The sequence below is a fragment of the Camellia sinensis genome, chromosome 5 (assembly GCF_055761805.1).
Source record: "Camellia sinensis isolate YWXY chromosome 5, ASM5576180v1, whole genome shotgun sequence".
NCBI classification, from domain to species: domain Eukaryota; kingdom Viridiplantae; phylum Streptophyta; class Magnoliopsida; order Ericales; family Theaceae; genus Camellia; species Camellia sinensis.
In genome coordinates, this window is record NC_138965.1 from 169,005,448 (window position 1) to 169,033,239 (window position 27,792).

Genomic DNA, 27,792 nt, shown 5'->3' on the forward strand with positions numbered 1-27,792 from the left:
TCAAAAATCTCAAAAGTTTTATGAAATTTTTTATTAAATATCTCACATGGGTGTGAGACTCACACCATGTAGGTCCTACACCCATGCGAGACATTTAATAAAAAAATTGATAAAATTTTTAAAATCTCTAACATTACTAGTTGACATAATATGAAAGATTTCTAATTCAACTACATTCATTTATGTTTGTTTTAGTAAGTTGTGTTTTTTTATATTTTTTATTTTACACTGTTTGTCTAGTAAGTTGTGTTTTTTGTTTGAATAATGTCTCATTTATTTATTTAAAGAAGTTGGAAGTTGTGGAAGAAATTAATGATTTTTAGTAGAATACTTTTTCCTTAAATTGTTTGTTTGACATGAAAAATAATGCATTTTTTTTGTCAAAATCTGTGTTAATGGAGTTTTTCTTTTACTTTTTCTCTATTATTAGTAGAATGATTTGTTGGTCAATTGTTAGGGTTTAATTATCCAGTTGATATGATATTTTTATATTTGTAATTAATCTATTATCAATTAATAAAAAAAAATAACACTCATCGACCACAGGCCCAGAAAAAATAATATGTGGAAAGGCCCAATAAAATAATTCTTTGTGCAAAGGCCTTCAATCATAAAGACTCAAAGAACTCTCACAATCCAAAGGACTAATAAAAAAAATTTTATTCAAAGGGCAAGCCAAAAAAAAACACAACTTACTAGACAAACAGTATAAAATAAAAAGAATAAAAAGAATTTTAGTTTAAAAAAATCGAAGAATAAAAAGAATTTTACATAAAAAAAGGGGGATGCACCAATAAATCCCAAATTAATAACTTGTACACTGTTTAGTCTTAAAAGTTTTCTTATAGACTGAAAGGTCCCATTACAATGTTTCAAACATCAGATTAATGTTTCGAACATTAGATTTCGAACATCAGATTAATGTTTCGAACATTAGATTGATATGCAAATGAGACTAAATGGAACATAAGAAAACTTTTAGGACTAAATGGTTCAACTTTTCAGAAACTAGGACTTATGGGTAAATTTTCTTAAAAAAAACACACAATATAGAAGAGTCTTAATTACTGAAAAGTTTCATTTTTGAGACTTAATTGACACAAATCTCATTTTTAAATCAATCTTTTCCATGAAACAACCCTTAAAATCTCATTTTAAAATTGTTAATTTTTTTTTTAAAAAAAAATTTACTATTTAATTTAAATATTCAACAAGTTAGAGGCGTTTGTTGCGTCAATAGAGTGAAGTGATTTTTTTTAGTGAACAATAAAGTGAAGTGATAGTGGCGCTCATATTTTATATTTAGAACTTTAAAATATTATAATTTTCATTATACACTTCTAATTTCATGAATTGATATTTTTTAACCTATTTGTTGAGATCTATCAAACAAAATCAATATTAAATATAAAAGTATGTAAAAAAATAAATTTGTGAAAATTCTCAATTTCACAAATTTGAAGAATTTTTCTTTTTTTGGTGAATGTGAAGTGTGTATGTTTGAATAACATTTTCCTTATTTAAAAGGTATTCTTAAAATTGATTGGGTTGATTGATTTCAAGACCCTTTAAAGCAGCTAACGGGATATGATTTAATGGTATGTTTCGTGTAGATAACCAATTTTTTCAACTTATTTAAGTTATTTTGACTTTATTAATTATGAAGAGAATTTGCACTAAATATTTGATATATAGTCCTAAAATAATTTTTTTAATATATATATATATATATATATAAAACTCTAAAAGTTGCACCAAACAAAGTAAACTTAAAATTCTCTTGAAAACAATAAGTAACTTTCACAAGTATAGAATCTTCAATTTGTTATCAATGCCAAGTTCTTTTTCTTTTTATCTTTTTATCTTTTTTTTCCCTCATAATGAGTAGACAAAAGCATATCCAGACAACCCTCTTTATACCTGTGATTAACTGTACAAATATATATGATTCATTTGATAAACAAGATCTCCCTTGTACCCAAAGAAAAACTAATTAATAAGATCATACACTTTGATACAATTAATTAATAAATATGATCATACACTGAAGATCATGTCAACATATATATATATATATATATATAACCATAGTTGTGAATCAAATTAATCATAGAAGAAATCATATCCAAGATAGATCTTTAGAGCACTGGGGATGTTGGTTTGATGAGTGATATTAGGAGACAATGGAAGACCAAATGCATTAATATTTGCTCATTTCCTATTTTTATGTGGGCCCATTTTAGTTTTTTTTTTTTTTTTTTTGAAAAAAAAATTAAATATTTATCCAAAGAAGCCAAATGTTAGGCTATTTAGCATCTTCACGTGGGTTCATGACTCATTTTGTAGTTTCCAAGGTCCCATTCCAGTTGTATCAACATCTATATAATGTTTATAAATACTATTCCCATAGGCTTCCTAGAATTTGTACTGTTACTTTGTTTAGGAGAGAACCTCCCACCATGACTTGCAGGATCTCCTTTCACACTAGAAGTTTTGTATTGTATGGATGATTTTGAGTATAACAAAGAATTTAAATAACAACGCTGTTACAGGGTCCGAACATTTCAAGTTTAAAATTGGCTCGAAACTCAAAACGACGTTATTTTGAATTATCTTACCGGTAAGAGAATTGTAATATATCTTATCGGTAAGAGAATTTTATTACATGTTACCGGTAAGAGAATCCAAAACGACGTCGTTTTGAATTTCAAGCCAATTTCGAGCCAAATAATTTCGGGCCCTCAAATATTTTTCTTTAAATAATACTCTTGTTTGATACAGTTTATATAAGCAGGCTATAGTTTTTTTTATCTTGAAAGTCATTGCTTGATATAATTTTTAATTATAATTTATAAAATAAAAATAATTTAAATAAATTAAAAAAATTTGATTATTTAAATACTGAAAAATGGATGTTTTTCACTTTTACTTTTAATTATAGACTGTAATATTTCATTTGCTAGTCTCTTTAGGTGAGCTTTTGTAATTATTATCATAGTCAACTCATACATCTTCCACATCGATTACTGTTTTGATTTGATAGAACCTTTATTAATACTAATTTGTGTACACAACCCAGTAAATCACAATTTTTAAGTTAACAAACCCATCGCGAGAGTATTAAAGGGGAAGTGGGGGAGTTGGTAATAATTTTGACCCACATCAAAAGTTTTGGCTAGCCTTTTGATTGAGCTCACATAGTTGCTAAGTTGGCTAAACATGAATTTATCATAAAAATAAAAAAAATATGACGACTCAAGGCACTTTATTTAAAAATATATATATATATATATATTTTGTGATTAAACCTGCAACACTAAAGGCATTAACGATGAGCCTTAATATATTATAAATGTGAGTATCACAACCAAAAGAGATCTAGGTATCAATCAGTTAGCTAGGGTTCTGAACTCAATCATGAAAGATTAATATAATTATTTAGTTTGGGAGTTTCTTGGGCACCATCCCAATTTCCAAACATTATAGTAAAAAAAAAAGTACATGGTCCACAAAATCACATGTTGTTGCAAGAGAACATGTATAATATACCTTGCATATATGCAAATATTTTGGATAAAATTCTCTGCTGGGACAAAATGTGTGATGTTGAAGCTGACATTCTATTGAAAGCAACAGAAAGCAAATGAGCAACAAAGAAAATTTCAAGTTCAACAACTAATTTGTTGGACATTAATTTTGTGCAAATTATGTTCTTCAATAATAAACATGCAAATTTAACTTTTGCAAAATAAATAACAATTATTTAATTAAAAATTGCTATTTAATAGTTTAGGTTTCACCAAAAAGAAGCTTCTAGAAGAGTTTAAAAAGTTTGCTATTCTAATTTAAATTGGAGTTGGAAATATCTAGATAAATTACACTGATCATCTTTGAGATTTAGAAAAAAATATAATAAATTTCATAAATTTAGCATAATTACAATGAATATCCTTTTAATAAAGTTAAAACAACTGGAATTCATGCAAATAGAAAGAGTGGCATTGTCCTAAAGTTAGACTTTGAAAGAGCTTATAACTCAATCAATTGGAATTTCTTATTTACTATGCTTTCAAATTTTGGCTTTGGGGTTAATTGGATTAGTTGGATGAGGGAATGTGTCTCATCAGCTAGAGTTTCTATTTTGGTAAATGGTTTACCAACCTCAGAATTTAGCCCGCAAAGAGGTCTTAGACAAGGTGACCCCTCTATCCCCCTTCCTTTTTAACATTGTGGCTGAGGGCCTGAATATCCTGCTGGAAAGAGCAAAACAGATGGGGTTGATCAAAGGGGCAGCAGTTGGTTCAAGTGTATTTAGGATCATCCACTTGCAATTTGCAGACGACACAATTCTATTTTGTGAAACTGATAGGGGGGAGGTCAATAACATAAAGAGGATCTTGAGATGTTTTGAAGTGTTGTCAGGCCTAAAAATTAACTACCACAAGAGTGTGGTGTGTGAAGTGGGGTTATCAAATGAAGAATCTAAGGTATTTGCTGATAAGTTCAATTATTTACATCAAAGTTTGCCCCTAAAGTACTTAGGACTCCCTCTAGGTGCAAACCCAAGGAGAAATAGGACTTGGCAGCCATTGTTAGCCAAATGCAAACAAAGACTTGGTTCTTGGAAGAGGAGATTCCTCTCTTTTGCTGGTAGGGTGACTTTGATCATATTTGTGTTGTCTAGCTTACCACTTTATTATTTATCTTTGTTCAAAATGCCAGCAGGGGTTGCTAAGGAATTTGAGTCAATTCAATCCAATTTTCTATGGGGTGGGGATGGCTTTAGAAGGAAAAAACACTTGGTCAATTGGAAGGACATTTCTAAAAGCAAACAACATGGGGGTCTAGGGGTTAAAAGGATTAGACTTATGAATGATTGCCTCTTATTGAAATGGTGGTGGAGGTTTGGGACTGAACCGAATGCTTTGTGGAGACAGGTGATGTATAACAAATACAATCAGGTGGGGGTTGGGTGGTGCCCAGAACCTGCTGTTAACACCAGGATCTCTTGCCTATGGGATGACATTTTGGGTGTTGCTAGATCCAGACCTGATTTTGTGAAATTTTTTAAAGAAATTTTTGCTCATGTGATTGGGGATGGGAAAAACACTCTGTTCTGGAGAGGTACTTGGTGTAATAATGTGTGCTTGATGGAAGCTTTCCCTAGGCTCTATTCCTTGTCTTTGGAAAAGTTTGAATCTGTGAATGTGATGCATATCAAAAGAAATAGTGAGGTGGAGTGGAATTTCAATTTCAGAAGATCACTCTTTCAGTGGGAGGTGGAGGATTTGAATAGACTGAATCTGCTGCTAATTAATGCTCCAGTCCTTAGGGAAAATATGGCTGATTCTTTGCATTGGAAAGCAGACCCATCAGGAAACTTCACTGTTTCCTCTGCTTATAAATGGTGTGATAATTCGTTAGGCTCAGTGTGTAACGTTACAGATCTATTATGGAACAATGTATCTTCACCTAGAGCTCAATTCTTTGGTTGGTTGGCAAGAAAGGGAAGGCTAAAGACTTCCAGCTTTTTGCATCGAATTAGAGTGCTCTCTGATGAGGCCAATGTCAACTGCATTTTCTGCAATGAGGAAATAGAGAGTGTAAATTAGGGGTGAGTAGCAGATATACCGATCCGTTAAAACCGACCGAACCGAATCAATCCTCTGCATTTTGGATGGATGCGTGATGACGAGCGGACGGTTGCAGATTGATTTTCTCCAATTCGCCAATTTGGCGGACGGATGGCGGATTTGAGATTTCTTTAGCCGCAACCGAACCGCCAAACCGCGAGCACCTCTAATAATTTATAAGATTTTATGTTTTCAATTTGTTTAAATATTTTGTTTGTGTTTTCAATTGAAAAATAGTTTAAATATTCTGTTGAAAAAAATTTTCAACTTGAATATATTTTTTGAATTGAAAAAAATAAACGTATTATTTATCTATATTTTTTTATTTTTAAATTTAACTCTAAAAATAATAAATAGAAAATATGATATATGTTGGTTGGTTTTTGTTTTCAAAAACATATATAAATGTAACGATATAGAGACATACAATCTCTACTACTGCTCTATTCATGGTTTTGGTGGTTTGATTTGTTATTATATTTTAAGAACCACAAATTGTAATACTTTATGTGGATAAATCATGTTGTGATTGTAATATGTGGATGAGGCATGCAGTGATTGTGATATTCTAAAATTTCAAACTTTTTTTTTTGGATGAGGCATACAGTGATTATAATACTTTTTTAAGTCATTGACTGCAATACTTTCTTTTTTTTTTTTGTCTTTTTTTTGAGGAAGTGCACAAGTTGAATTATGTTGAAAATTTATAAAATTTTAAACCGCCAAACCGATTCGCATTCATCCACTAATCCGCTCAATCCATATCCATCGAATTGGCGGACGGATGCGGATTGGTGTCCTCCAATCTGCCAATCTGGTGGACGGATGGCGGATTGGAGGTTCCGTGGCCGCAACCAACCCGCGCCCACCACTAGTGTAAATCTTGTGTTTCTATCTTGCCCTTTTGTTTGGAAGGTTTGGTCACATATGCTAAAATGGTGGGGATTGCAGTGGGTTCAACCTGGTTCTGTGCACTATTTACTAGAATGGTGGGCTGGTATTAGGCTGAAAAAGCAAGAGAGGGTGTTCTGGAAGGCCATGCCTCTGGCTATGATTTGGTCCATCTGGAAACTGAGAAATTATTATATTTTTAATGGCACTCATCCAAATTTTGAGGAGCTGTGTGAGATCATTAAAGTGCGAGTTGCGATGTGGAGCAAAGTTGCTGCCTCCTCCTGTTCAGGTTATTCAATAACTGATATTATGAACAATCTGCAACAAGTAAGGGATGTTGACTGAGAAAAGATCTCTCTTGCTGTTTCTGTCTGCTTCAATGGAGGGTGGTCTGAATCAGTTTTGGCCTTGATCTCTTTGCAATATGGTTTGCATTGGTGTGAGGTCTGCTGGGATTTTTTTTGCTATTGGGTGGGAAGATGGGTCTGTTGCTCTGAAATCTGTTTGGATGAGAACGGCAGCTGGTTTGCTTAGTGTGAGGCTTGTTGCATCAGTCCATAATCCAATTTTATGCTTCTTGGAGAGTGGTCTGGATCTCTGCAATGTGGTCTGCTTTGGTGGTGAGGTGTCATGACCCCATTCTGTCCCTAGTAGAATGGTACCGTGATGGCCAGTAATTCGAGATTACCAAAGGCCAACTTACAAAGATTCACACACAATCAGAGTATAAATATATGGGGCCTACATATGCGGAAGCAAATTTAAATCTAAATAGTCTACAAGAGCTGTGCATAGATCAAATGAAATGTCATATATTATAACATGGTTTACAACTTGGATAAAATTAAAATACATATTACATCTTGATCAAAAGGCTTCTCAAGCTGACATATACAAAATGAACTACAATGACCAAGCCAAGAAGCATAATCTTCAAGATGCTACAAAAGTATGAATCCAAAACATCATGCAAAACACATCTAGGCGTCACCGCCTTCCTGCTCGTCACCTACATATATATATAAGGAGAGGGTGAGCTTGGATACTCAGTGAATGATATTAGGAATAAAGATTCGCATGACTGATAATCAAGATCTTTATCAAAACAATACGCATCATAACTTGTACAAAGTCAAGGGATGAACCAAGTTTATCTATCAAATCTTTCAAAGCTTCAAGGGATGTTTAATAGCATCAATATAATACAAGGGATGACATTCCGGACAAACAAACCCACGCGAAAAATCGTCAGTGGCAAAACAAGGGTGCAGTTTCATTATAGTCCCCTGACACTAAGGACTTCCAAAACAAAGGTGCAGTTGCATTATAGTCCCCTGGCACTAAGGACTTCCAAAACAAGGGTACAGTTGCATTATAGTCCCCTGGCATTAAGGACTTTCCTAGAATGTCATCAAAACAATATAATACTAGATACCAAACTAGGGACAACCATTCATGCTTGATCAAATACTTTTCCAAAACGAATCAAGACTTTATCAAAATTTTATAACATAATTTTATTAAAAATACCACTCACATAGCTCTTCAGGTGAGGGGATTACAAGCAAGGATCCAAGGCCTACAAGCACATAATAAATTCCATTGAATGCATTTCAAAAAGATAGGAAGAGATGCTCAAAGATGAATATGAAATGCACCCTTAGAACAAGCTTTACATGATAGGAAAGGATCTCGACATTTCTTTCAAAACTAGGTCAAGTCAAAGCAAAACATGCTGGAAGTTAAAACACTGTTTTTCATCTCGGGAAAAATATGCTGGGTACCAACCAGGTCTTGGCTGAGGTCCCACACCTCTTGGCCGAGGTATGGTCCCAACGACCACATTCAAGGAAATGAAGTCGGGAAAACCTGGGTTTCCCTTTGAAGAACATGAAAGACAAGAACATGAAGAATATGAATGCTAAAATCATAACTTCTTTATTCAAAACCTGAGATTTCATGAGGTGAGTTCGAAAACATGGATCTGGGTACCCATACTTGAAGATCTTATGAAAATAAATACAAAAACATAGATCTTGTTACAAACTTTTGGATCAAAACATGGTTTTCTTTCAAGAACACAAGAACATCATTTTTTCTTTCTAAAACAAACTTTAAATCAATGCATGGCTCATGAATCATGCTAGATCATGCAATGTGATCCTATCAACATAAAGAATAACAAGAGTAGATCAAGAATCTAACCTCAAAACACGGATCTAACGGTTCAAAGTGCGAAGATCAAGCTTGGAAATCTAGTTCTCTCCCTAAGAACTCCTTCCTCTTCTTCCTAGAGCTTCTCTCTCTACCATGCAAAATATGACACACAAAGATATGTTTTCTTCCACTGCCGGCTGACTTAACCCTCTGCTGGGGCATGTGGCACTACCGGATTGGGTTTCCTTAAAAAGGTGACTGAAAGACAAGACAAGAGCATGACAAAGGGTGTTCAACAAGTAAGGTGACATAAGCACTCCGGCAGGTAAGGACCTCGGATTAGGACATAGGCTTCGGTAAGCAGGTTTCAATGATTTCGGCTAGGAAGAATAACACTTGACCTACCTGTGTCACACTTCGGCCTATATGTGCCACACCTCGGTCTAGGTCATACCAATCTAGGAACAAGATCACCAGGTGCAGTGATCAAAGATTTAGGATGTCTAGATGATAACATCTCGGCCTAGATGATACACATCTCGGCCAATATGCCAGGGTGAAGGTGGAGGTCAACCAAAGTAGTTCTAAGATGGTCCTAGGTGTAAAAGGTCCAAAGGCGTGACCTAGGCTTAAGATGACATCGGCTACACACACCAAGCAAGGGACAAGACGTACAAACAATACTCAAGCCAAACACAGAGATACAAAACAAGATGGAAACCTTACTTTAGGTAAAATAAGTCAAAACCACAAGTGCAAGCTTAACAAAACAAAACATGCAGATGCACATGAACATGACTAAGACGAGGATGAGGGTCACTACATGAGGTTTGCTGGGAGGATGGGTTCTGTTTGCCCTGGAATTTGCTGGATGAGCAGGGCAGCTGGTTTGCTTTGGGTCTGATCTGGTTTGCTTGGTGGTTTGTTTTTGTTGTTTTTTTTTCTTTTCAGTATCTTGTGGTTGTTTTCTCTTTAACCATGAGATGTGCTGGCAAATGATTGGGTTTTCCATGCGGTGCCAATCTAGTTAAGATTCTGCGGTTATGCTTTGATACTTTTTGCACTTCCTCTTCCTTTATTTGATGTAATTTTAGTTGTATGTTTTTGAAAATTTTCATCAATAAATGACTGTTTTTTGCTATTCAAAAAAAAAAAAAAAGGGTGCACATACATGAATAAATAGAATAATGTATATATATATATATATATATATATTAATGTAAAACAAAGAGAAAATTAAAAATTTTCAAAATAATTACAGATTTATGAAAAAAACTATGAATTTAATTATTAATATTCATAAAGTTTACCACTTACCTAAAATTATTTTTAAAAAAAGTACACTGGAATATCATTAAAAATATTATTTTTTTTATCTATACAATTAACAAATTACTAATAAAAAGGGAGACAAGGCATTATATAAATTAATTTTTTTTTAAAAAAAATTATGAGACTTAATATATTTTTTTCAAACTTTAAAGAAATTAATATAATTACCTTTAATAATTTGGTACTGTATCATCTCATCATTTGTCAAATCAACAAAAGCTAGGCACCAATCTAATGTTCCCAAAAGATACACATATTAACAACAGATTAAGTAGTACAAAACATAGTGGACGTCAACAATGTTTATTAACTATCCACCGAAGGGATAAAGATGGCTCTAAAAAGGAACAAACCCATCTTTTATTGGAAAGTGATATCTTCATGAAATTCTTCAAGTACGCAAAAATCAATGGCTGATCTTTGTGCATATATATTTTTTTATCACTCCTAAATCATGCAAAATGATAACTTGAACCATTTAATAAAATCATAAAATAAAGGTTTGTTGTGATCTACGTATGGGCATTGATAGAATCTAAGAGAAATACCAGTACTTCAAGATCATATGGTCCAATCTCAACCATTAATTGTTCCCCTAAACCTCTAAATGAACTAGTGGTCCTCATCTTTTGGTTTATCTAATAAACTTGAAATCCAACTTTGTCTAATAAGGATCTCTATACTCTCCATATTGTTAACCACAACCAATTGTAAGCTGAAAATTAATAATTTTTAAATAGAATTTAAAAATGTTTATTTCCCAATTTTAGAATAATCAAATTATTTCAGTTTATTTAAACTATTTTACAAAGTTTTGACACAAAATTCTATAGAATAAAAAAAAAAAAAAAAAAACTATAAATAGTTAATTTATATTCTACAGAAAACATTGCATCAGTATATCCATGGTTTAGTGGATAATGCAACTCCTTTAGTAGAAGTAGCAATTCTAGCTTCTTTCTTTTTTCCTTTTCTTTTCTCTTTTTTTCAATTGACCCAAATGAAACAACTCAAACCAATACTATGAAGTGTGAACTAAATATATTATATGAAGTGTGAACTAAATATATTATATATTTAGGTTTTGAGTTAATGAGATTCAAGTTGATTCACCATGTTTGGGGACATTGCCACCTGTCAAACAAACTATTCAATAGAATCACTTCAGCCAAGGTTAATACATCCAAAAATGACGTTACATTAGCAAATGTGATTATGGGGGTGTTTGGTGTGAATTATAGGGGGTGCAATTTGTGTCAGACTGTTTAGTGTAGTTTCTGTTTACAACTTTTTAAGTAAAAATAGTTTAAATAAATTGAGAAAAGATGATTATTTAGAAGCTGAGGAATGGGTATTTTTAACTTTTATTTTCTGATTATCAACTTTTAATTTACAATAAACTGGACCAAACAGCACCTATGTCATTTATCTATATTTTTCTTTTTTCCTCTTTTTATTTATTTATTTTTTAAGAATCTTGGTGGGTTCTTTACCTTTAATTAAGTCATTAAGTTGCAGGCACAGCAATGTTAGTATAGAGATAGCCCTCCCTACACAACACACCAAAGTGCTAACAACCTAACACAGCTTAACCTCACAATAGGGTTTGGTACAAGTCCCAGTGGTACTCCTTAAAAATTAATTTAATAACAGAATCTTATATTCTATAGGATTGAGCTTGATTTGGTGTATAGTTGGATTGGATTTGGGAGTGGTGCTGATTTTTTTTTCTTTATATATGCAGCGTTTTTAAAGGGATTGCTTTGCAAATCGTGTGAAGTCTAGGTAGTTTGCATGTGCTTGCAATCTAATTAAATATATTCTTTTCGTCTATCTCCACTTACTGTTGCCCTTTTTTTTTTTTTGGGGGGGGGGGGGGGGAGGTTTAATATCTTTAATCATATTGCAAGTAAAAAACAAAATCAAATCAAACTTATTCAACAAAATCCCTTGTTTTATTCTCTGCACGTTTCTGTTGTTTGCATGTTTGCGTTGTTGTTATTAGGATATATTACATTAATTTGAGAAAAATATAGTAATTTGAAGAAACTTTTTTTTTTTATTTTTTATTTTAGAAAGGCATAATAACTTGAGTTTCTTTCAAAAACTGACTATTAAAAGGATGAAAAGAAATACTTTAAATTTTTTATTTTCTAATTACTAACTTTTCACTTGTTAGAAAGCAGACAAGCACTTCATTGAATAAGGCAGTTGTGCTATTATATGTATACATATCACTATGTATGTTTGATTTTAACTTTGATTAATGGTAAAATTGGAATTTCATTGAATATTTTGTTGATATTATGGTAAGTGCTTTTATTTACACCTCGTTGCTCTCTCTCTCTTAATTACACATTGTTATCCCTATTTAAAATTACTAAAAAAATACTCAAATTTTAAAAATTCAAAACCCTAATTTTTCATTCAACTCATTGCTTCCCAACCATCTCCACCATCCTATCACCACTATCGCCACTCCTCTATACCCTATTGACAATTGCCGCCACCTTTTTTTTTTATCAGAAAAAAAAAAGAAACCTTTATTGATGATAAAATCACACATCAAATGAGATTAAATCAAAAAAATGGGTAGAAGACCATAAAGCATCATAACAAACTATCCCAATCCTAATTACGTTGCCACCAAAAAGAAAGCCCAATCATCTGCAAGCTCAACCACAAAAGGTTGGTGAGAGACCAAACCCCACAGGATAGCCCGTCTCCCACACTCTCTAGTGCCACATTCAACCCCTTCTCTCTCTCTCTCTCTTACATATGCACAATGGTAGGGGCTAGTGGCAGGGGAGCTAAAGAGGAGAGGTTGCAGTTGTGGGGTTGGAGAGGGGGTTCGCAATGGGAGGGTATTGGAGGTTGCTGAGTTGTGGTTGTAAGGATGGGTTGTCCTGGGGCTAGGTGGCGATGGTGGAGGTGAGTGTAGAGTTAGGCTTTGAAATTTTAAGGGGTGTAAAGAGAACTTGAGAGATTAATAATGATGATATATTTGGAATTGTAAAAAGCCGTAATGACATAAAATAGAACTTTCAAACTTTGAAAGGAATATATATTTAAAAAATAAGTGTAATAAGATAAATATATTATTTAAAAATAAGCTCCCCATCATACTGAAACAATTGCAATTGACTAGCATGAGAATAAGTATTATCTGATTACAAATTTTAAGAAAATATAATACAATTATGTTAAGTTAGTGGAATTGACGGTATTTTATGAAACAATTGCAATTGACTAACATGAGAATAAGTGTTATCTGATTACAAATTTAAAGAAAATACAGTATAATTATGTTAAATTAGTGGAATTGACAATATTTTATGCTTATTATTATTGTCTTAACTTTACCATTATGCACTGGTTTGGGAAGTTTGGTGGGGTGAGTTGAGGTTAAAATAGTCATAAAAAGATCAAATAGATTTTTTAATTCAATAAGATAAAATGTCACATTTAAATCATAATCATTACATTTTTTCTCTCATAAAAGTCAAAAAAGTTAAAAAGTCTATTTCAAATAAGGCTCCGGACTAAAATAACCAAAAAGTCAACTTACATCCAAACGAAACCTATGTATTGTTGGAGCAAGTCCAACTATATTTTTCATTTTTCACTAGCTAAAAAAAAAAAAGAAGTTTTTTATTTACTTTACTTAATTTATTTATTTATTTATTTTTATCTATGTACTCTAACATTATTTTTTGTTTTATTTATTTTATATATACAAATTGTTTAAAGAGTTTCTCAGGACTCTTCAAATATAATTAATTTTAAATTTTTTTGTTAAAATAACTATTAAAATAGTTAACTCCTTAGAGTAACTAAATATAATAACACTAACTATAATAATTGATAAATCTCGTGTAAAGAATTATTTAAGATACTCTAACTTGGGTTTTACTTTGCTAGCCCATATTATGCCATTATTCCCAAAGTTTGTTCAATTCCTTTTTTTCATTGTAATAATTCTTGAAAACCTCATTAAACTAAAACTTAGGTCATGCTTTACATCAAGAGTCGGTAATGAAAACGATCCACGTGGCGTGCCAATGACAAATCATGTACTTTTTAATTTTTTTTATTTGATACAAGGAAAATGAGTTGATTTGAATAATCACATGATTAAAAACTTATTTAAATTGAATACAAGAGTATCATTCCAATTAAACCACTTGTCCATTGGTTCTATCCTCCACTTGTCATCAAACTAAACTACAGAGACTTTTCCTTGCTTAAAAAATAAACAAATAAATAAACCTCTATAGAGATATCTAGCAGTTTGTAAGTCACATATTCACAAATAAGAAAAATGTTAATTTTTTTATCAAAAAAAAAAAAAAATCATATATAAATTCATTTACCAGAATAATATGGTAATAATATTTTTTATATTAAAAATTATTAACAAATTTTTATTTAATGTGATAAGACGACAATTCAATTACATTATTCTATTTATTCTTTCTTATATATATAGTACTCTTTAAATAACATAGAGCGCTTGCTTTGTTAATGTTTTATGATTTGAAAGTTTCTATGCTTGGTAGTTGGATTGAAGGCACCAAATATTTTGAAAATGACTGATGGAAGAAGACACTATATATATATATATATATATATTTTTTTTTTTTTTTGTTACAGGAAAATCCTCCCACTCTCTCGCAGGTCCAAGGCAGCGCCTTTTGAGGAGATCACCAGAGTGTCCTGTTGTCCGTTCCGAGTAAGAGACTATAACCTGGAAGCGCGCCTTTTGAGGAGATCACCAGGGTGTCTTGTTGTCCGTTCCGAGTAAGAGACTATAACCTGGAAGCTTGTCCCGACCTCCCAAGGCAAGCTCTGCTTAAGTCAGAACTCGCACAGCGGGGAAGATTAAACCCACACCAAGTAGCTGATAAGGCATCATTGAGGTCAACCTCCTAACCAACTGTGCTACGTCCAGGAGATTGGCCCAGAGGGTAGTTGAACCCAGGACCTAGGGGCTTAAACCACAAGCCCTTACCAGGTTGCCACTCACCCCTGGGTTAAGACACTATATTTTATACTAAGAAACCTATGGATTTGACTAATCAGAAAAACCCATACCCTCTTGACTTTAGCTTGTTTGTATGTAACTTTTAACACTAATCAATACCAATTTGTTGTTGGTGATTATAGACTCTGTAGTTTTCTTTCTCTTAATTTTTTTTATTGATGTTAAAAAAATTACAAAACTTTGTTAACCCACATCAAAGAGGGCCTATTATTTGAGAATTTGAATTCTCTGTAATGTATTATCTGTATCGCACCTTGTAATATTCCAGAAAATATCATTTTGAGGCAAAAGGGGAGGGGAAGAGAATTTTTATTTTTTTTTTTATTTTTTAAAGTTTTTCCCTCAAAACAAACAAGAGGATTATGACTCATTGTTTAACATTGATTTTTTTAGGTTTTTTTTTTTTTTTTATGAATATTTAGAATTACTATTAAAAATAATTATTGTTCTTATGTATTTGGATCCCACTGTCACTACCTATGTATAGACAAAAGTTAAAAACTAATCTAAGGATTATTTTAAAAATAGGGTAAATTACAAATACAATATCCTGACGTTTGCTTAAAATACAAATTGTTCCCTGTGGTTTGAAAAATTATAAATACGTCTTTGTCAGAATTTTTTATTTAACAGAATTAATTGAAAAGGTGAAATTTTTAACTGTTCACTTATACAATAATAAAATTATTTAAATTATTAATTGGAATAAAATTTTAACATTATTAAAAATTGTTAATTAACTTGATGATTTATTAATAAAATGACCTATTTATTATAAACATGAGGTAATTTGTAATTTAAGTAAATCTTAAAGAATGTGTTTATGATTTACCCTTAAAAATATTAGTAGAAACAAAAAAATAGAGAGTTGCACTACTAGGATATATTCAAATCAGCAAATGACGTAGATCACATGCATTTCTTCATCTGATTGGCATGCATGCACCTATAATTTACTAAAACCACCATATACTATACATATAACATCATAGGTGTTAGAATAAGTTTACGAATACATAAATTAATTATAAAACTGAACACATAATATATATGGATAGATATTAAGATTGTTTAAAAGTAGACCTCACAAATAATCTCGGTAAAATCTTAAATATTTAGGTATATTTTGTATCTAATTCTATGATTAATTTCTGTTGGTAGCAAAACTAGAGGATGTATATTGCATATGCCATGATGACTAAACTCATTTGATTTTCAAAGGAATGAAGATGTAGTTTTGGGTCATCAATGAGCTCATCCTTTTTTTTTTTGGACTGCAGAGTTTGGGCCAATGGCCTTCATGATAAGCCAGTATTATGGACTTTCAAGCCCAATATGGCCCACCCAAAACATTAAATTAATAAGCTATTGTTTATTTTATTAATTACTTTTTATTTTTGTCTTTTTTATGTTTTATTGGCTGCTAACTTACCAAAAAACAAAAATTAATACCAAGACAAGAATTAATAAAAAAAAAAAAAACTAACAAATGACATGCTTTGAAAGAATTGATGTGTCTCTTTTTCCTTTTTTTTTTTTTTTTTTTTTTGTGTTAATGTTTTGTAATTGTGTGAGTTCACATGTCAGTTTAAGAAATTGGGAGGATTCTCACTTTCCACCACACAAACAACTCATAAAATATGCCCCACAAATCATGCGTGAAACAGCTCAATTAGATTTGGTGTATTGAAACTCTCGATACAATATAATATTAATAAATATACATTAAATGTATTTATATATATTAAAGATTGCAATATTTTGACCAACAAATTTACCTTATATCTAGGGTTAGGAGTTAAATATTGGGGCATGGGGTTACTGCTCGCACAACAGTAACGGTTGTGTCTCTTTAAAAAAAACAAAAAAAAAAATAAAATTGTTGTGCTTCAATGTGAGGCATATTACAAGCTGAATGAGAGGTTTTTTACGGGCTTAATTTTATTATCAGAACCATTCATTTTATAAGACTTGTTGAGTACTTAATATATACCAAAAATTTTATTGATCTTATATCGGTAACCACTTGATCGAATTGCATATTTTTTATACTATTTCTCAAAAGAAAAACAATTTTTTTTAAAAAAAATGATAAATGCAATTGGATCAAATGGTTATCAATATCTTATTAATTTCATGCTGTTAATGAAATTTTTCTTTGCTGATCAAAAAAAAAATATCTTATTAACATGATTTTTGACATGCATGAAATACTCAACGAATCCTACAAAATAAACGATTCACATCATAAAAATAAGTCCCTAATAAGTCTCACAGCGTAACCCCATTCCCTAAATATTGAGGGGATGAACTCAATGAGCAAAATATTGTTAAGAGTGATATTATGTCAAAAATTGTGAATTGGTTTTTTGATGTTTTAGTATTTTTTTAAATTTTTTTCTAAATTTTTAATATTTTTTTAGTCAAAAAATCAAATTTTCAAACGAGACCTCAAAAAAGTATTCAAAACTTAAAATGTATAGATTAAATTTATTTTGGGTGTAACCCACATCACACAAAGTTTAAATTTGTAATATATATTCAAATTTTGAACACTTTTCTAATAATTTATTTTGCGCACATAATATTTTGATTTTTTTTAAAGATACTGATATTTTTACCAACAAATTTACCCTATATCTAGGGGTTTCTTTAGATATGATTATATCTAGGGTTAATAATAATTATTATTATTTTTGTTTCTATAGAAATTGAATATTGAATGGTTGAATTCAATGAGAAAAATATATATTTTTTAATAGGGTTTTCTGTGACAAGAATTGTTTACTTTCTGAGTTTGATAAGATTTGGTTATGAGGCCAAGAATTTCATTTTTTCCTAGAAGACAATCCCTAGGAAGTTGCTATAAAGATTTCTAGAATCTATAATTTAATAGTGATTGGGTCCAACGTTTATAATTCTTTATGTAGTTTACCTTCCTAAATAAGTTGCTTAGAGAATATTATAGTTGGGTTTTTTTCACTAAAATATTGTCATCTAACACCATCATTGATCATAGAACCAAAAAGACTCATGAAAAGTAGGATCCATCTAGCTTAAAAACTTACATGACCAATGATAAACTAAATTATCAAATAAAATAAAAATAAAATCATTTTGTCACTTTAGTTTTCTATATTAAGAAATTGTTAATTACTTTATACTGCTAATCAAATTATTGCTAAGATTTGTGATCTAAACTCTCTAGCACGCATGATATACAAAATTTCATCTTTTCTCAACTCTCTTTAGAGTGCTTGATATACAAAATTTTATCTTTCCCAACTCTCTTTTAGCTCGCGTGACGTACAAAAAAATATTTGCAAAGTGTTGATGGTGGCAATTATAGCAAATTTAGTCACATAAAGCTACATCACATCATTGGCATAGAAAGGCATTGCTCTTAATATTGATCAGAGAAAACCTAATTAACATGTTAACAAAGTGCGTATGGTGGAGTTTGAAGGAAAAAATTTAGACAATCTAAAAACGTATATTGAAAAGTTATTAAAAATAAAGTGTGAAGTCTATATTTAAATTTAGGCTAATGTGAAATATAATATGAATAAATGTAATCCATACATTTTATTTTTTAGAGTAATTTTTTTTATATTTTGTCACATACTTACCAATTTTCTAATGCTGTATAATAAACAACAAATCTATAGTGACATAACTAATCACAAAACTAATCAAAATATATATATATTTTTTATGACAGATTTCACTCTATGATATGTACTATCATAATTGTTTTATATAGTTTATAATATATTAACATTTAACAGTTATAATTCAAAGACAATCACTTTCAAGTCATTGTCACCAAAGTCCATAAATAAAGAAAAAATAAAAATAAAATATGGCAATTTATTGAGGTTCCAAAATGAGGCAGGAGTGGTGGGGTAAAAAAAAGCATAAAATCTAAGTATATATATGTACAAGATATATCATCATGTATATATATGATGTATAAACAATTTGATCCAGCGATGCAATAATTACTTTGGTGCTATAACAGCTTAAAAAGGGTGTTGAGAGATCTCTGATACACCATAGCAGCTGTTGCAAGAAATTCTGCAGATTGACTGAAGTTTTTTTCCAATAAGTCTCTGTCTCTCTCTCTCCATCTCTGTCTCTCTCATCACAGAAAAAAGAGATGGGTAGTGGTTATTCTGGGGAACCAAACCTAGGAAATGAAAGATCTGGTTCTTCAGGGTCATCAAGGAAAGGGAAGAAGGGCAATTCAGACAAGCCTAAGCAGCCTCAGAGAGGACTTGGTGTTGCCCAGTTAGAGAAGATCAGATTGCATAGTCAAATGGGTTGTAGTAGCTATCTTCCTTCTCTTCATGCTCCTCCTTACCCCACTAACCTCAACCAGGTCTCGCTCTCGCTCTCTCTCTCTCTTTCTGTCTCTCTCTCTCTTTCTATTGGATTTTGATGGAGATTTGTTGTCAAACATACATATGCAGGAGGATACGAGAATGCAAACAGCCTATTCATCAGTACCATCATCATCTTCCTTCTCTAATACATCATCATCCTCACCTTCTTATGGTATCCATGGCCAGCAAAACATCATGGTATGTTTGACTTGCTATGTTTAGTTTGATCAAAACACGTTCAACTTGAGAATTTCCATCTTGACTCATAATTTCATCTTCGTTTTTAATTTGTTGATCATCTTATGTTTTCTCTAAACATTCAACTTGATTTGCTGCGGATATGTGTCAACCTAATTAGATGTACCTTCTAGCGATGAAACTTGTTATCTTTAATGAATAATTAAAAAGATCATTACCGATCAATTTTTTTTCTTTATTGTTGATGTTAATTTTCTCTATCAAACCTAATTCGCCTCTCATAATGCATTCACAAGAGAGAGAGAGAGAGAGATCTAGGGTGCACAAAAACTAGGTAATTAATTACACAAAATACCAACAAAATTTTCCTTGTATATTCAAAATGACTTCCTTTTATGTACTATATATGAATTTATATATGAAATGTTTCTTGAATTATATACCCTTCCCATTTTTTTGGAAGTGTTTGTTTCCAAACATAGAAATTAGTGTTAAACCTATAGGTACTTGTTGCTTCCAATGCTTCATCATTTCTCATCCTCATCATCATCACCATCATCATGACTTGAGAGAGAGTAGGAAATTGAATTTTGATTTTCCTAATTGCTGGTGCTGTTTTTCCTTTTTTTATTTTTTATTTTTTTTATTACTTTTATTGACTGTACATTTATTATTGTATGTTTGCTCGATATAGATTTGTAACAGTAACTGAATCAGTCAAAATTTTACTTTATTACAGATGGGGATGGTAGATTTAGAAAAAGCAAATATCAGATATGCTGATCATTCCCAACCCAGTACTACAGCAAGGTTCCTACCAAAAAATTTTCGTAGTGATCAACTTAGGAAATATTGTTTTTATTGAACATTTGATTTCTAATCAACATGTGAAATTCTCTAAAACAGATGGAACCCTGGCAATAGCATGTCGGAGACCCAACATTTTGCACAACCCGGCATTCCAAGACACTTTCTGAACCAACAAGTTGAGGTAATGCCCATAATTTCTATGTACTTCTGGACCATTGCTATCATGAACATGTAATAGTATCAAGATATATATCAATATTGGTGATACAGTTATATGTCAATGAATGTCAATATCATTAGTCCAAAATCATGACACCTATCGACCAATATTTAAAACTCTGAATAACAAGTTCTTTCCAACAATTCATGATGTAGGACTCACTGCAGAAGAAAAGAAAGAAAGACCGGAGTACAGATTCAATAGGCAGCAGTCAGAACTCCGAAAGTGACAGTCAAGAACTGGATTTGGAGCTTAGACTTTCAATTTAGCCTGAACTTTCCTGCTATTCAATGTATGGATTCACTTTTTTTCTTTTTTCTTTTTGGTCATCTCTTACTTATAATTTGAAAGATGAGTGCAACAAGTTGGATTGCAAAGTTGCCCACAAGTTGAGCAGCTTGATGGACTTGTGTTATAACATTTTCATCTGGAATAACTCGCTTGTGTGTAATGGATGTTAGATTGACTTTCTGCAGAAAACAAATGAAATTTTCTTGTGACATTTCAAACACTTGTATAGAAGTGAGAATGTCATTGTTCATTGCAAGCATTTTGCATTATTTTATGCAGTAACAAGAAACTGCAAAGCAAATGACACTTAGGTCATGTTTGATCTTGGATTTGAGTAGGAATTTGCAGGAGGGAAAACAAAAATGGAGAGAAAAGTGACAAAAATGACATCTTTTCCTTCCCCTTTTATTTTCCCTTCACAAATTCCTTCTTAAATTCAAGATCAAAACACAACCTTGAGAATTAGAGTTGGAGCTAAGGCTTTCACTTCTATGTGCAATTTTGTACAGTTTAATGTATGCATTCACTCTTTTTTGTCATCTTTCTGGTAATTTGAAAGTTTAGCATAACTGATTGGATTTGCAAAGTTGTGTTGAGCAACTTGATGGACTGCTCTCTCTCTCTCTCTCTCCCTCACAGAAACATTATTAATCATGAAAAATTGGATTTTCCCAAGACCTACAACTCATTTATAGAACACCTAAAACTTCTAAAAATAGGAAAACATAACACTTTACTAACAAAATATTAAATAAATAAACACAATTACTACAGTAGCAAATTTCGGATATTAGAACTTTTAGAAAATGCCAAAACAAACAGCAAACAAAAACTAAAATTGTTAGACAAAGTTATAACTAAAATATGATTCCTAAGAATAGTAATTTTGTCAAAACGGAGGAATTAGTCCAAAATTCATCACCGATCACTGAAAATCAATGACTATTACTCGTTGAGCCTTTTCCAATTGAACATGAAGCCTTGTGAAGCTAATCTACCAACATTGACTTGGTTGGATAGTTTCCAAACAAACATGGGCCTTTCAAAGCCAATCTTCTATTGCCAGTTCAGTCGGGCTATTTCCTATTGAAAATGGGTCATTTGAAACAGCTAACGTCGGTGCAAACACTTTTTTAGCATTTTGCTATTTTCCGATCCTAATGCTCCAAACATTTTGAAGTAGCTCGTTCTATAATGGAAATTAAATTGACTTCCTGAATAAAACAAAGAAAATTTCTTGAGACATTTCAAACACTGTAACAAGTGAAAATGTCGCCATTCGTTGAATTTCTTATATTTTCCATTCATGTCTAGCAGACAGCATCTAACAATGGCAAAAGCTTTCCATCAATTTAACTTTATTTGATTCATGAAGTTTTGGAATTTCTCTATTGTTCAGTAGTATCAATTAACTTTATTAAAGAAGATAAAAGAGGGAACAAGAATGTTACGTGGAGGTTAAAACCTTTTTACTCGAGATAAAAGTGAAGAACAAATCTCAAACATTTCCAAAAATCATTTGTGCTTATCTCTATGGATTTTGTGGTTAATCAGGAAGAAAATCATACGAATTAGATACTAAATATCTGATAGCCCTCTTGTGTGTTGGCATTTTCCGTAAACTAATCATGCGAAACATTCCAGTAAAGGTAACATTATTCACCAAGAAATCTGCCTTTTTCACAAGGGTGACGCTACTCAACGACGTTTGATGTTAGCGAAACCACTGAGACAATTTGTTTAAAAAAAATTACGATCATATATATATATATATATATTTTCTTCTTTACAAAATATAATACAATTCTCACAATTGAAAATTGGGTTTGAACCCCTTCTATCTTTTTTATTTTTATTTTTATTTTTATCGGCAAAAGAGAAAATTTATTAATAAAAGAAAAGAGAGATTACAGAGATCAAGCTGGGGGGAAATGCATCATAGCTTAGAAGATGAATCCCAACTAGGTTAGCACCCAAAAACAAGCAAAATCATGTGCAACCCCAAGCAAAACACCAGAAAAGAAAGCGAGTAGCTAACTAAACATAACAAAATAACAAGGAAAGACACTACGATATGGTGCCTCGATCACGCTTCTTCTTTGATTTGATTCTTCTAACTACATCGATGTGCATCGAGCAATCAAAAATTAAAAAGCCCTGAAACCCAGATTTAGATTTTACCCAAAGGCAACATGTATCTTTATCGTATTTTCCCAATTTGCTTGCCCTTGCTTGAAGATAGTGAAGTTTCTAGCAAGCCACAGATTCCAACAAATACTGAGGAAACAAGCTTACTAAATGATTCGCTTGAGACATTTATAATTAGAGTTGAACCATAGATGTGAAAGAGCCTCAATGGAATTCGAGCAAACCCACTCAATACTCCCACCAATGCAAGATTAAACCCCTTATATCTATATTACATTTCACAAAAGAATTTAAAAATGAATTCCTAATAGTTCTCTCTTATCCACAAAAAAAATTTGTCAAATAATTTGACTCCCTACCTTTGGTTTTGGGGTCTGATTTTCTATGAAAAAAATGAGAAGGATGGGAACTAAGGTTGAAATCCCTCTCTCTCTCTCAAAAACAAAGACAAAAAAACAAAAAAGAAGAAGAAGAAGAAGAAGTTCTCTCTTTTTCACGAAGATGCACTTTTATATGATCCCATCTTAAAATTAATGGGAGCTGAGTGGAGATTTGTTATTTGGTAGTATAAAAGAAAATAAGATTTTATAACTTGATAATTAATGTGATTTGTTCACATTAGAAAGGTATACGGTGACTTGTAGGAAGACATAATAATTCATGGAAAGTGTAGAGTGGTTCAAGGTTTCGCTTGTTTTGCGGTGTTGCCGCTGCTGCTTGAGTAGAGGTGTTGATACAAGTAGCCTGGGGGGCTCAAGGTCTTAGAAAGGATGTATCAATGATCTCTGATTCAAGCATGCATCACAGTTGATGATCTGGTGAAGACATCGGTGCACTTGAGTTCATCTTTGCTGGTATATTAATTGATGTTATCTGGCTTCTTTTGGTCTTTGAATTGGGACAGTATTCTTTAGGTTGTTGGGTTCGCCTCTCACCAACCATGGTTTAGTACTAACATATTAATAAACTTATTTTTTTGATACTAACTTAATTGGGATTGGAAAATTTTGATACGATATTTGTCTCAGTATTCTCTTTTATTGCTCAAAAAAAATAAAAATAAAAATTGATGTGATATGTTTAAATTAAGGCTTGAATTATATGGAATTGTAGCTTGATGTTGATTTTTGTTTTTACTACATACAAATTGAGGTGTTATGTGCAACTTTGAATATGTTGTTTTTCTAAGTAGTTCTACAAAATGAAACCAACATTACTAAAAAAAAAAATTTTTGTGACCGTCACATGCCGTCGCAAATAATAAAAATACAGTTGCAAAATGACTTTTTGCGACGGCCTATGTGACCGCAGATGGGGGACGCAAATGTGGGGGTGGCAAATACTTTTTGCGACGGCAAAACAACAGTCGCAAATTATTTGCAACTGCCTAAACTACTTTTTGCGATAGCTGTTTTGCCGTCGCAAAAAAAATAAAAAAATAAAAAACACTTTTAGCGACCATTGTTTTACTGTCGCAAGTAATTATTTATTAAAAAATCATATATGGGTTTGCTACAACAAAAAAATCAATTACAATTACCAAACAATTTTTTGTAAATGAAAAATAACAAAATTAGCAAATTAAATAAATTTATAATAGACATTATCCATTAACCATCCTTAAATAAATCGTACTAAAAAATTCAAGTCTTCAAAAAACGAAAAAAAAGAAAAGAAAAAAGGAGCAACATAATCTTTAGCTCCCAACATCAACCGCTCGATCATATCAACTATTCCCTCAACAAAATCTGCAAAAATGTATATCAAACTTGACTTGAAAATTTAATACACTTCAATGTGTTAGTTCAATTATATCAATTTAATGCATTTCAAGAGCTTCAGCTATAGACGTCGTTTCTCCCAAGTTTAAATTGGACCCTAAAGTCATGGCGTTCGGAATTATATAACATCTACCCATATGCATAGTTATGTGACTATACTCCAAATAGGAGAAAAATGAAGAGAAAACTAAGATAACCTTCCATATTGTGAATACATATGGTCCTAAATTTCAAGGACTAGAAATATAAAAGAAAAACTAAGACAATCGTCAATCAATTTTTTTTTTCCGCATAGTTTGAGATCATGAAGCATTTGTTAAGTAACATTCTGAAAAGCATTGTAACAAAGGCAAATAAATAGGAAAAAGGAAAATAAGTAGAAAGTTTGAATTACAAACATAGCAACAGGGTCTGATGAATCAACAATAATTGCATCATACTTTCCTTCAGGTACATTCCGTAAAAATTCAACAGCTGCCACAATGAAAAGAAGATCAACAAGAAAGTCTAGCTATATAATCAGCTGTACAATTAGGGGCGTTAATTACGTAAAATTATTAATAACCTAGATTAATGGATCCATATAAAATGGGTAATAAGACTTCAGATGCACATATTCACTCAACAGCATGTAAAAAATAATTAAAATTAGAAATGTCATACAATGCCTTCAATCTAATAGAAAGAGTAAATTTTGCACACAACACTCAAATACTATTTTGTCTGAAATTCCCTAGGAAGAGTGTGCAACATAGTGATAATAAAACGAAAACCATTTTTAAGTTTTTTGTTGTTCTTATTTTGCTACTTGTTATATTAAGAAGATTAAAAAATGAAAGGGTAGTAAAACACTGAGGAATATGAGCCCCTATAGGCCTTGTTCCTCAACAACAATCCCTAAGGAAGAAGTCCCGTTACACTTCCACAATACTCCTCAAACCTCTTGGTAGATTGATAATCAAAGAGAGAAAAGTTTAAGATTAATTTACTGGACTAGAAAAGTTTTTTGGCTTCTTGTTACATTGTCTTATTGTATCATAGAGGTCCATCCAAAGCCAATTATCATTCGGCATATCACATATGTACCTTTTCTATTACACATTATTTGGGTAGTCAATGGTATATAGCCATAGCTAAACAATTATTGGCATATAAAAACAAACTAAAATATAGTGTGTGTCAGATCACAAAGGTCAGCACAAATATATCAGACAGGGATAATTGTGACGTGTTTTTTTATCATCATCCACAAACACTAAAGAAATATATAAGCAACAAAATTAAGAAGCCAAATATTTTACAAGAAAAAAGGGACACCAATGGGAGTTATTTATTTCCATTAAAGTTTTGAAACTTTTCTATCATAAGATAGAAATGAAAGCCAATTTCAAATGTTTTATGTTCACTTAATTTAATCAATAAATACAAATATACAAAGTGATACGAATGACAAATAAACAAATGTATAACACAAATGTACTGCAAAGTGCAAAGCCTCAGACCGTTATGGTCCAAGAATTTCAACACCATGGCAAATATTAAAAACTTGAATTTCAGTCAATTTATGATTTGTCATCATTGGCTAGAAGCTTCAGATTCAAAACATGGAAATCTGGGAACAAAAAGAGGAAAAGAATAACAATACCATAGTTCTTACCACTTATCTGAACTTATTTTTAAAAAATTATACTGAATTGTAATTTCCCAAAAAAAACCAAAGCAAGTTAACAGTAAGAAAGTTTTTCACCTAAAAATCTTACTTCGATTGAAGCATGGACTACAAAATTGGGGTTGTTTGGTGACATATCATCTGCAACCAAAATGTAGAATAGCCCCATAACTCCACTATGGCTTTGCTTCTATCGTTGTTAGAAATTGGGCGCCCATGTGGCATGACCCTTTGAACCTTTTGAACCTGAACCTTTTGAACCTTATCCATGTAAGTTTGAATTTGAATTCAAAACTTATTTAGATAACCTTCAAGATATCTATATCTATCATATCAATAGATATGGATAGATTGATAGATAGATATTGGTGGTTATATATCTGATTATGTATTTTAGATAATATATTGATATATCAGATACGTTATGTGGTTTTTACCCATAACCTTTTTTTCGCAGACTTTCTCTCTGACTCTCTCCCATTAAACAACGATCAAGCCATTTTGCACTGTGACTTGTGTGGGTGATACTCATTTTGTAGTATCACTCCACTACGGGATTTGTTGTTCGGATTCTAGAAGCACGTGATTTACCCACGAGATTCTTCACTCCAGGTTCTGCTAAAAGGTATGACCCGAAATATTTTATCCGCTGCGTTTTGTACTTTGATTGACATTGGTATCAGAGCCAGATTGGGTATTTTCGTGGTTATTTTTATGCATTAAAATATGTGTATACTTTTATATAAATATATATACATGATATATGCATGAAAATTAATGAAGAAGTAAGATGAAGTACAGGGTTTCTGCACTTCCACTCCCATTAGATTAAGAGTGTAAAATATCTCTTTTTTATGTTCATTAAATGACATTTTTTGAAACCATAAATGTATTTATTTTGAAAAATGGAGTTCGGCAGTACCAAAGTTGGACCAAAAAACACCCTGGAAGGCAGAGCGTGGGCCTCACGCGCCACCTGATGTCGTGAGCGGCTGCCACGCGCCTCCACGCGCACTCACGCGCTGCCACGCGCTGAGACGCGCTGTCCGCGTTTTCACGCGGGCGCCATCCGGGCTGCGCACGTGCGCGCCGGCGCTGAGCCGCATGCTGAGCCGCACTGTTTTTCCTCTGCGGCTTGGCTGGCTTGGCTGTTGGTACTAAGGTGCTATTTGTTTTGTTTTAAATTCTGAATCGCGTTAAATGGTCATAAGTAATTCGTTATAGCTTTGT

General features: G+C 31.9%; 1 protein-coding gene and 2 non-coding genes across 3 annotated transcripts; 1 reads left to right on the top strand and 2 right to left on the bottom strand.

Moving 5' to 3' along the window:
* Positions 1 to 18,884: 18,884 nt before the first annotated feature.
* On the top strand, positions 18,885 to 21,175 carry LOC114310858 (protein SPEAR3). The gene is made up of 5 exons (XM_028256959.2): positions 18,885 to 19,441; positions 19,533 to 19,643; positions 20,383 to 20,453; positions 20,550 to 20,634; positions 20,829 to 21,175. The coding sequence occupies exons 1-5, from the start codon at positions 19,220 to 19,222 to the stop codon at positions 20,940 to 20,942; spliced, it is 603 nt and encodes a 200-aa protein (XP_028112760.1). The 5' UTR covers positions 18,885 to 19,219; the 3' UTR covers positions 20,943 to 21,175.
* Positions 21,176 to 26,065: 4,890 nt separating this feature from the next.
* On the bottom strand, positions 26,066 to 26,147 carry LOC114310860 (small nucleolar RNA R38). Its single transcript, XR_003646305.2, has one exon. It is a non-coding gene; the product is annotated as a small nucleolar RNA R38 (small nucleolar RNA).
* Positions 26,148 to 26,386: 239 nt separating this feature from the next.
* On the bottom strand, positions 26,387 to 26,476 carry LOC114310862 (small nucleolar RNA snoR20a). The gene has a single exon (XR_003646306.1). It is a non-coding gene; the product is annotated as a small nucleolar RNA snoR20a (small nucleolar RNA).
* Positions 26,477 to 27,792: the final 1,316 nt, after the last annotated feature.

Bases quoted from the DNA above. Each gene is read 5' to 3' on its own strand.
- LOC114310858 (XM_028256959.2), top strand. From the start codon at position 19,220: ATGGGTAGTGGTTATTCTGGGGAACCAAACCTAGGAAATGAAAGATCT. The intron at 19,644-20,382 runs GTATGTTTGACT...ACTTTATTACAG, and splicing joins ATGGCCAGCAAAACATCATG to ATGGGGATGGTAGATTTAGA. The intron at 20,635-20,828 runs GTAATGCCCATA...TTCATGATGTAG, and splicing joins TTCTGAACCAACAAGTTGAG to GACTCACTGCAGAAGAAAAG.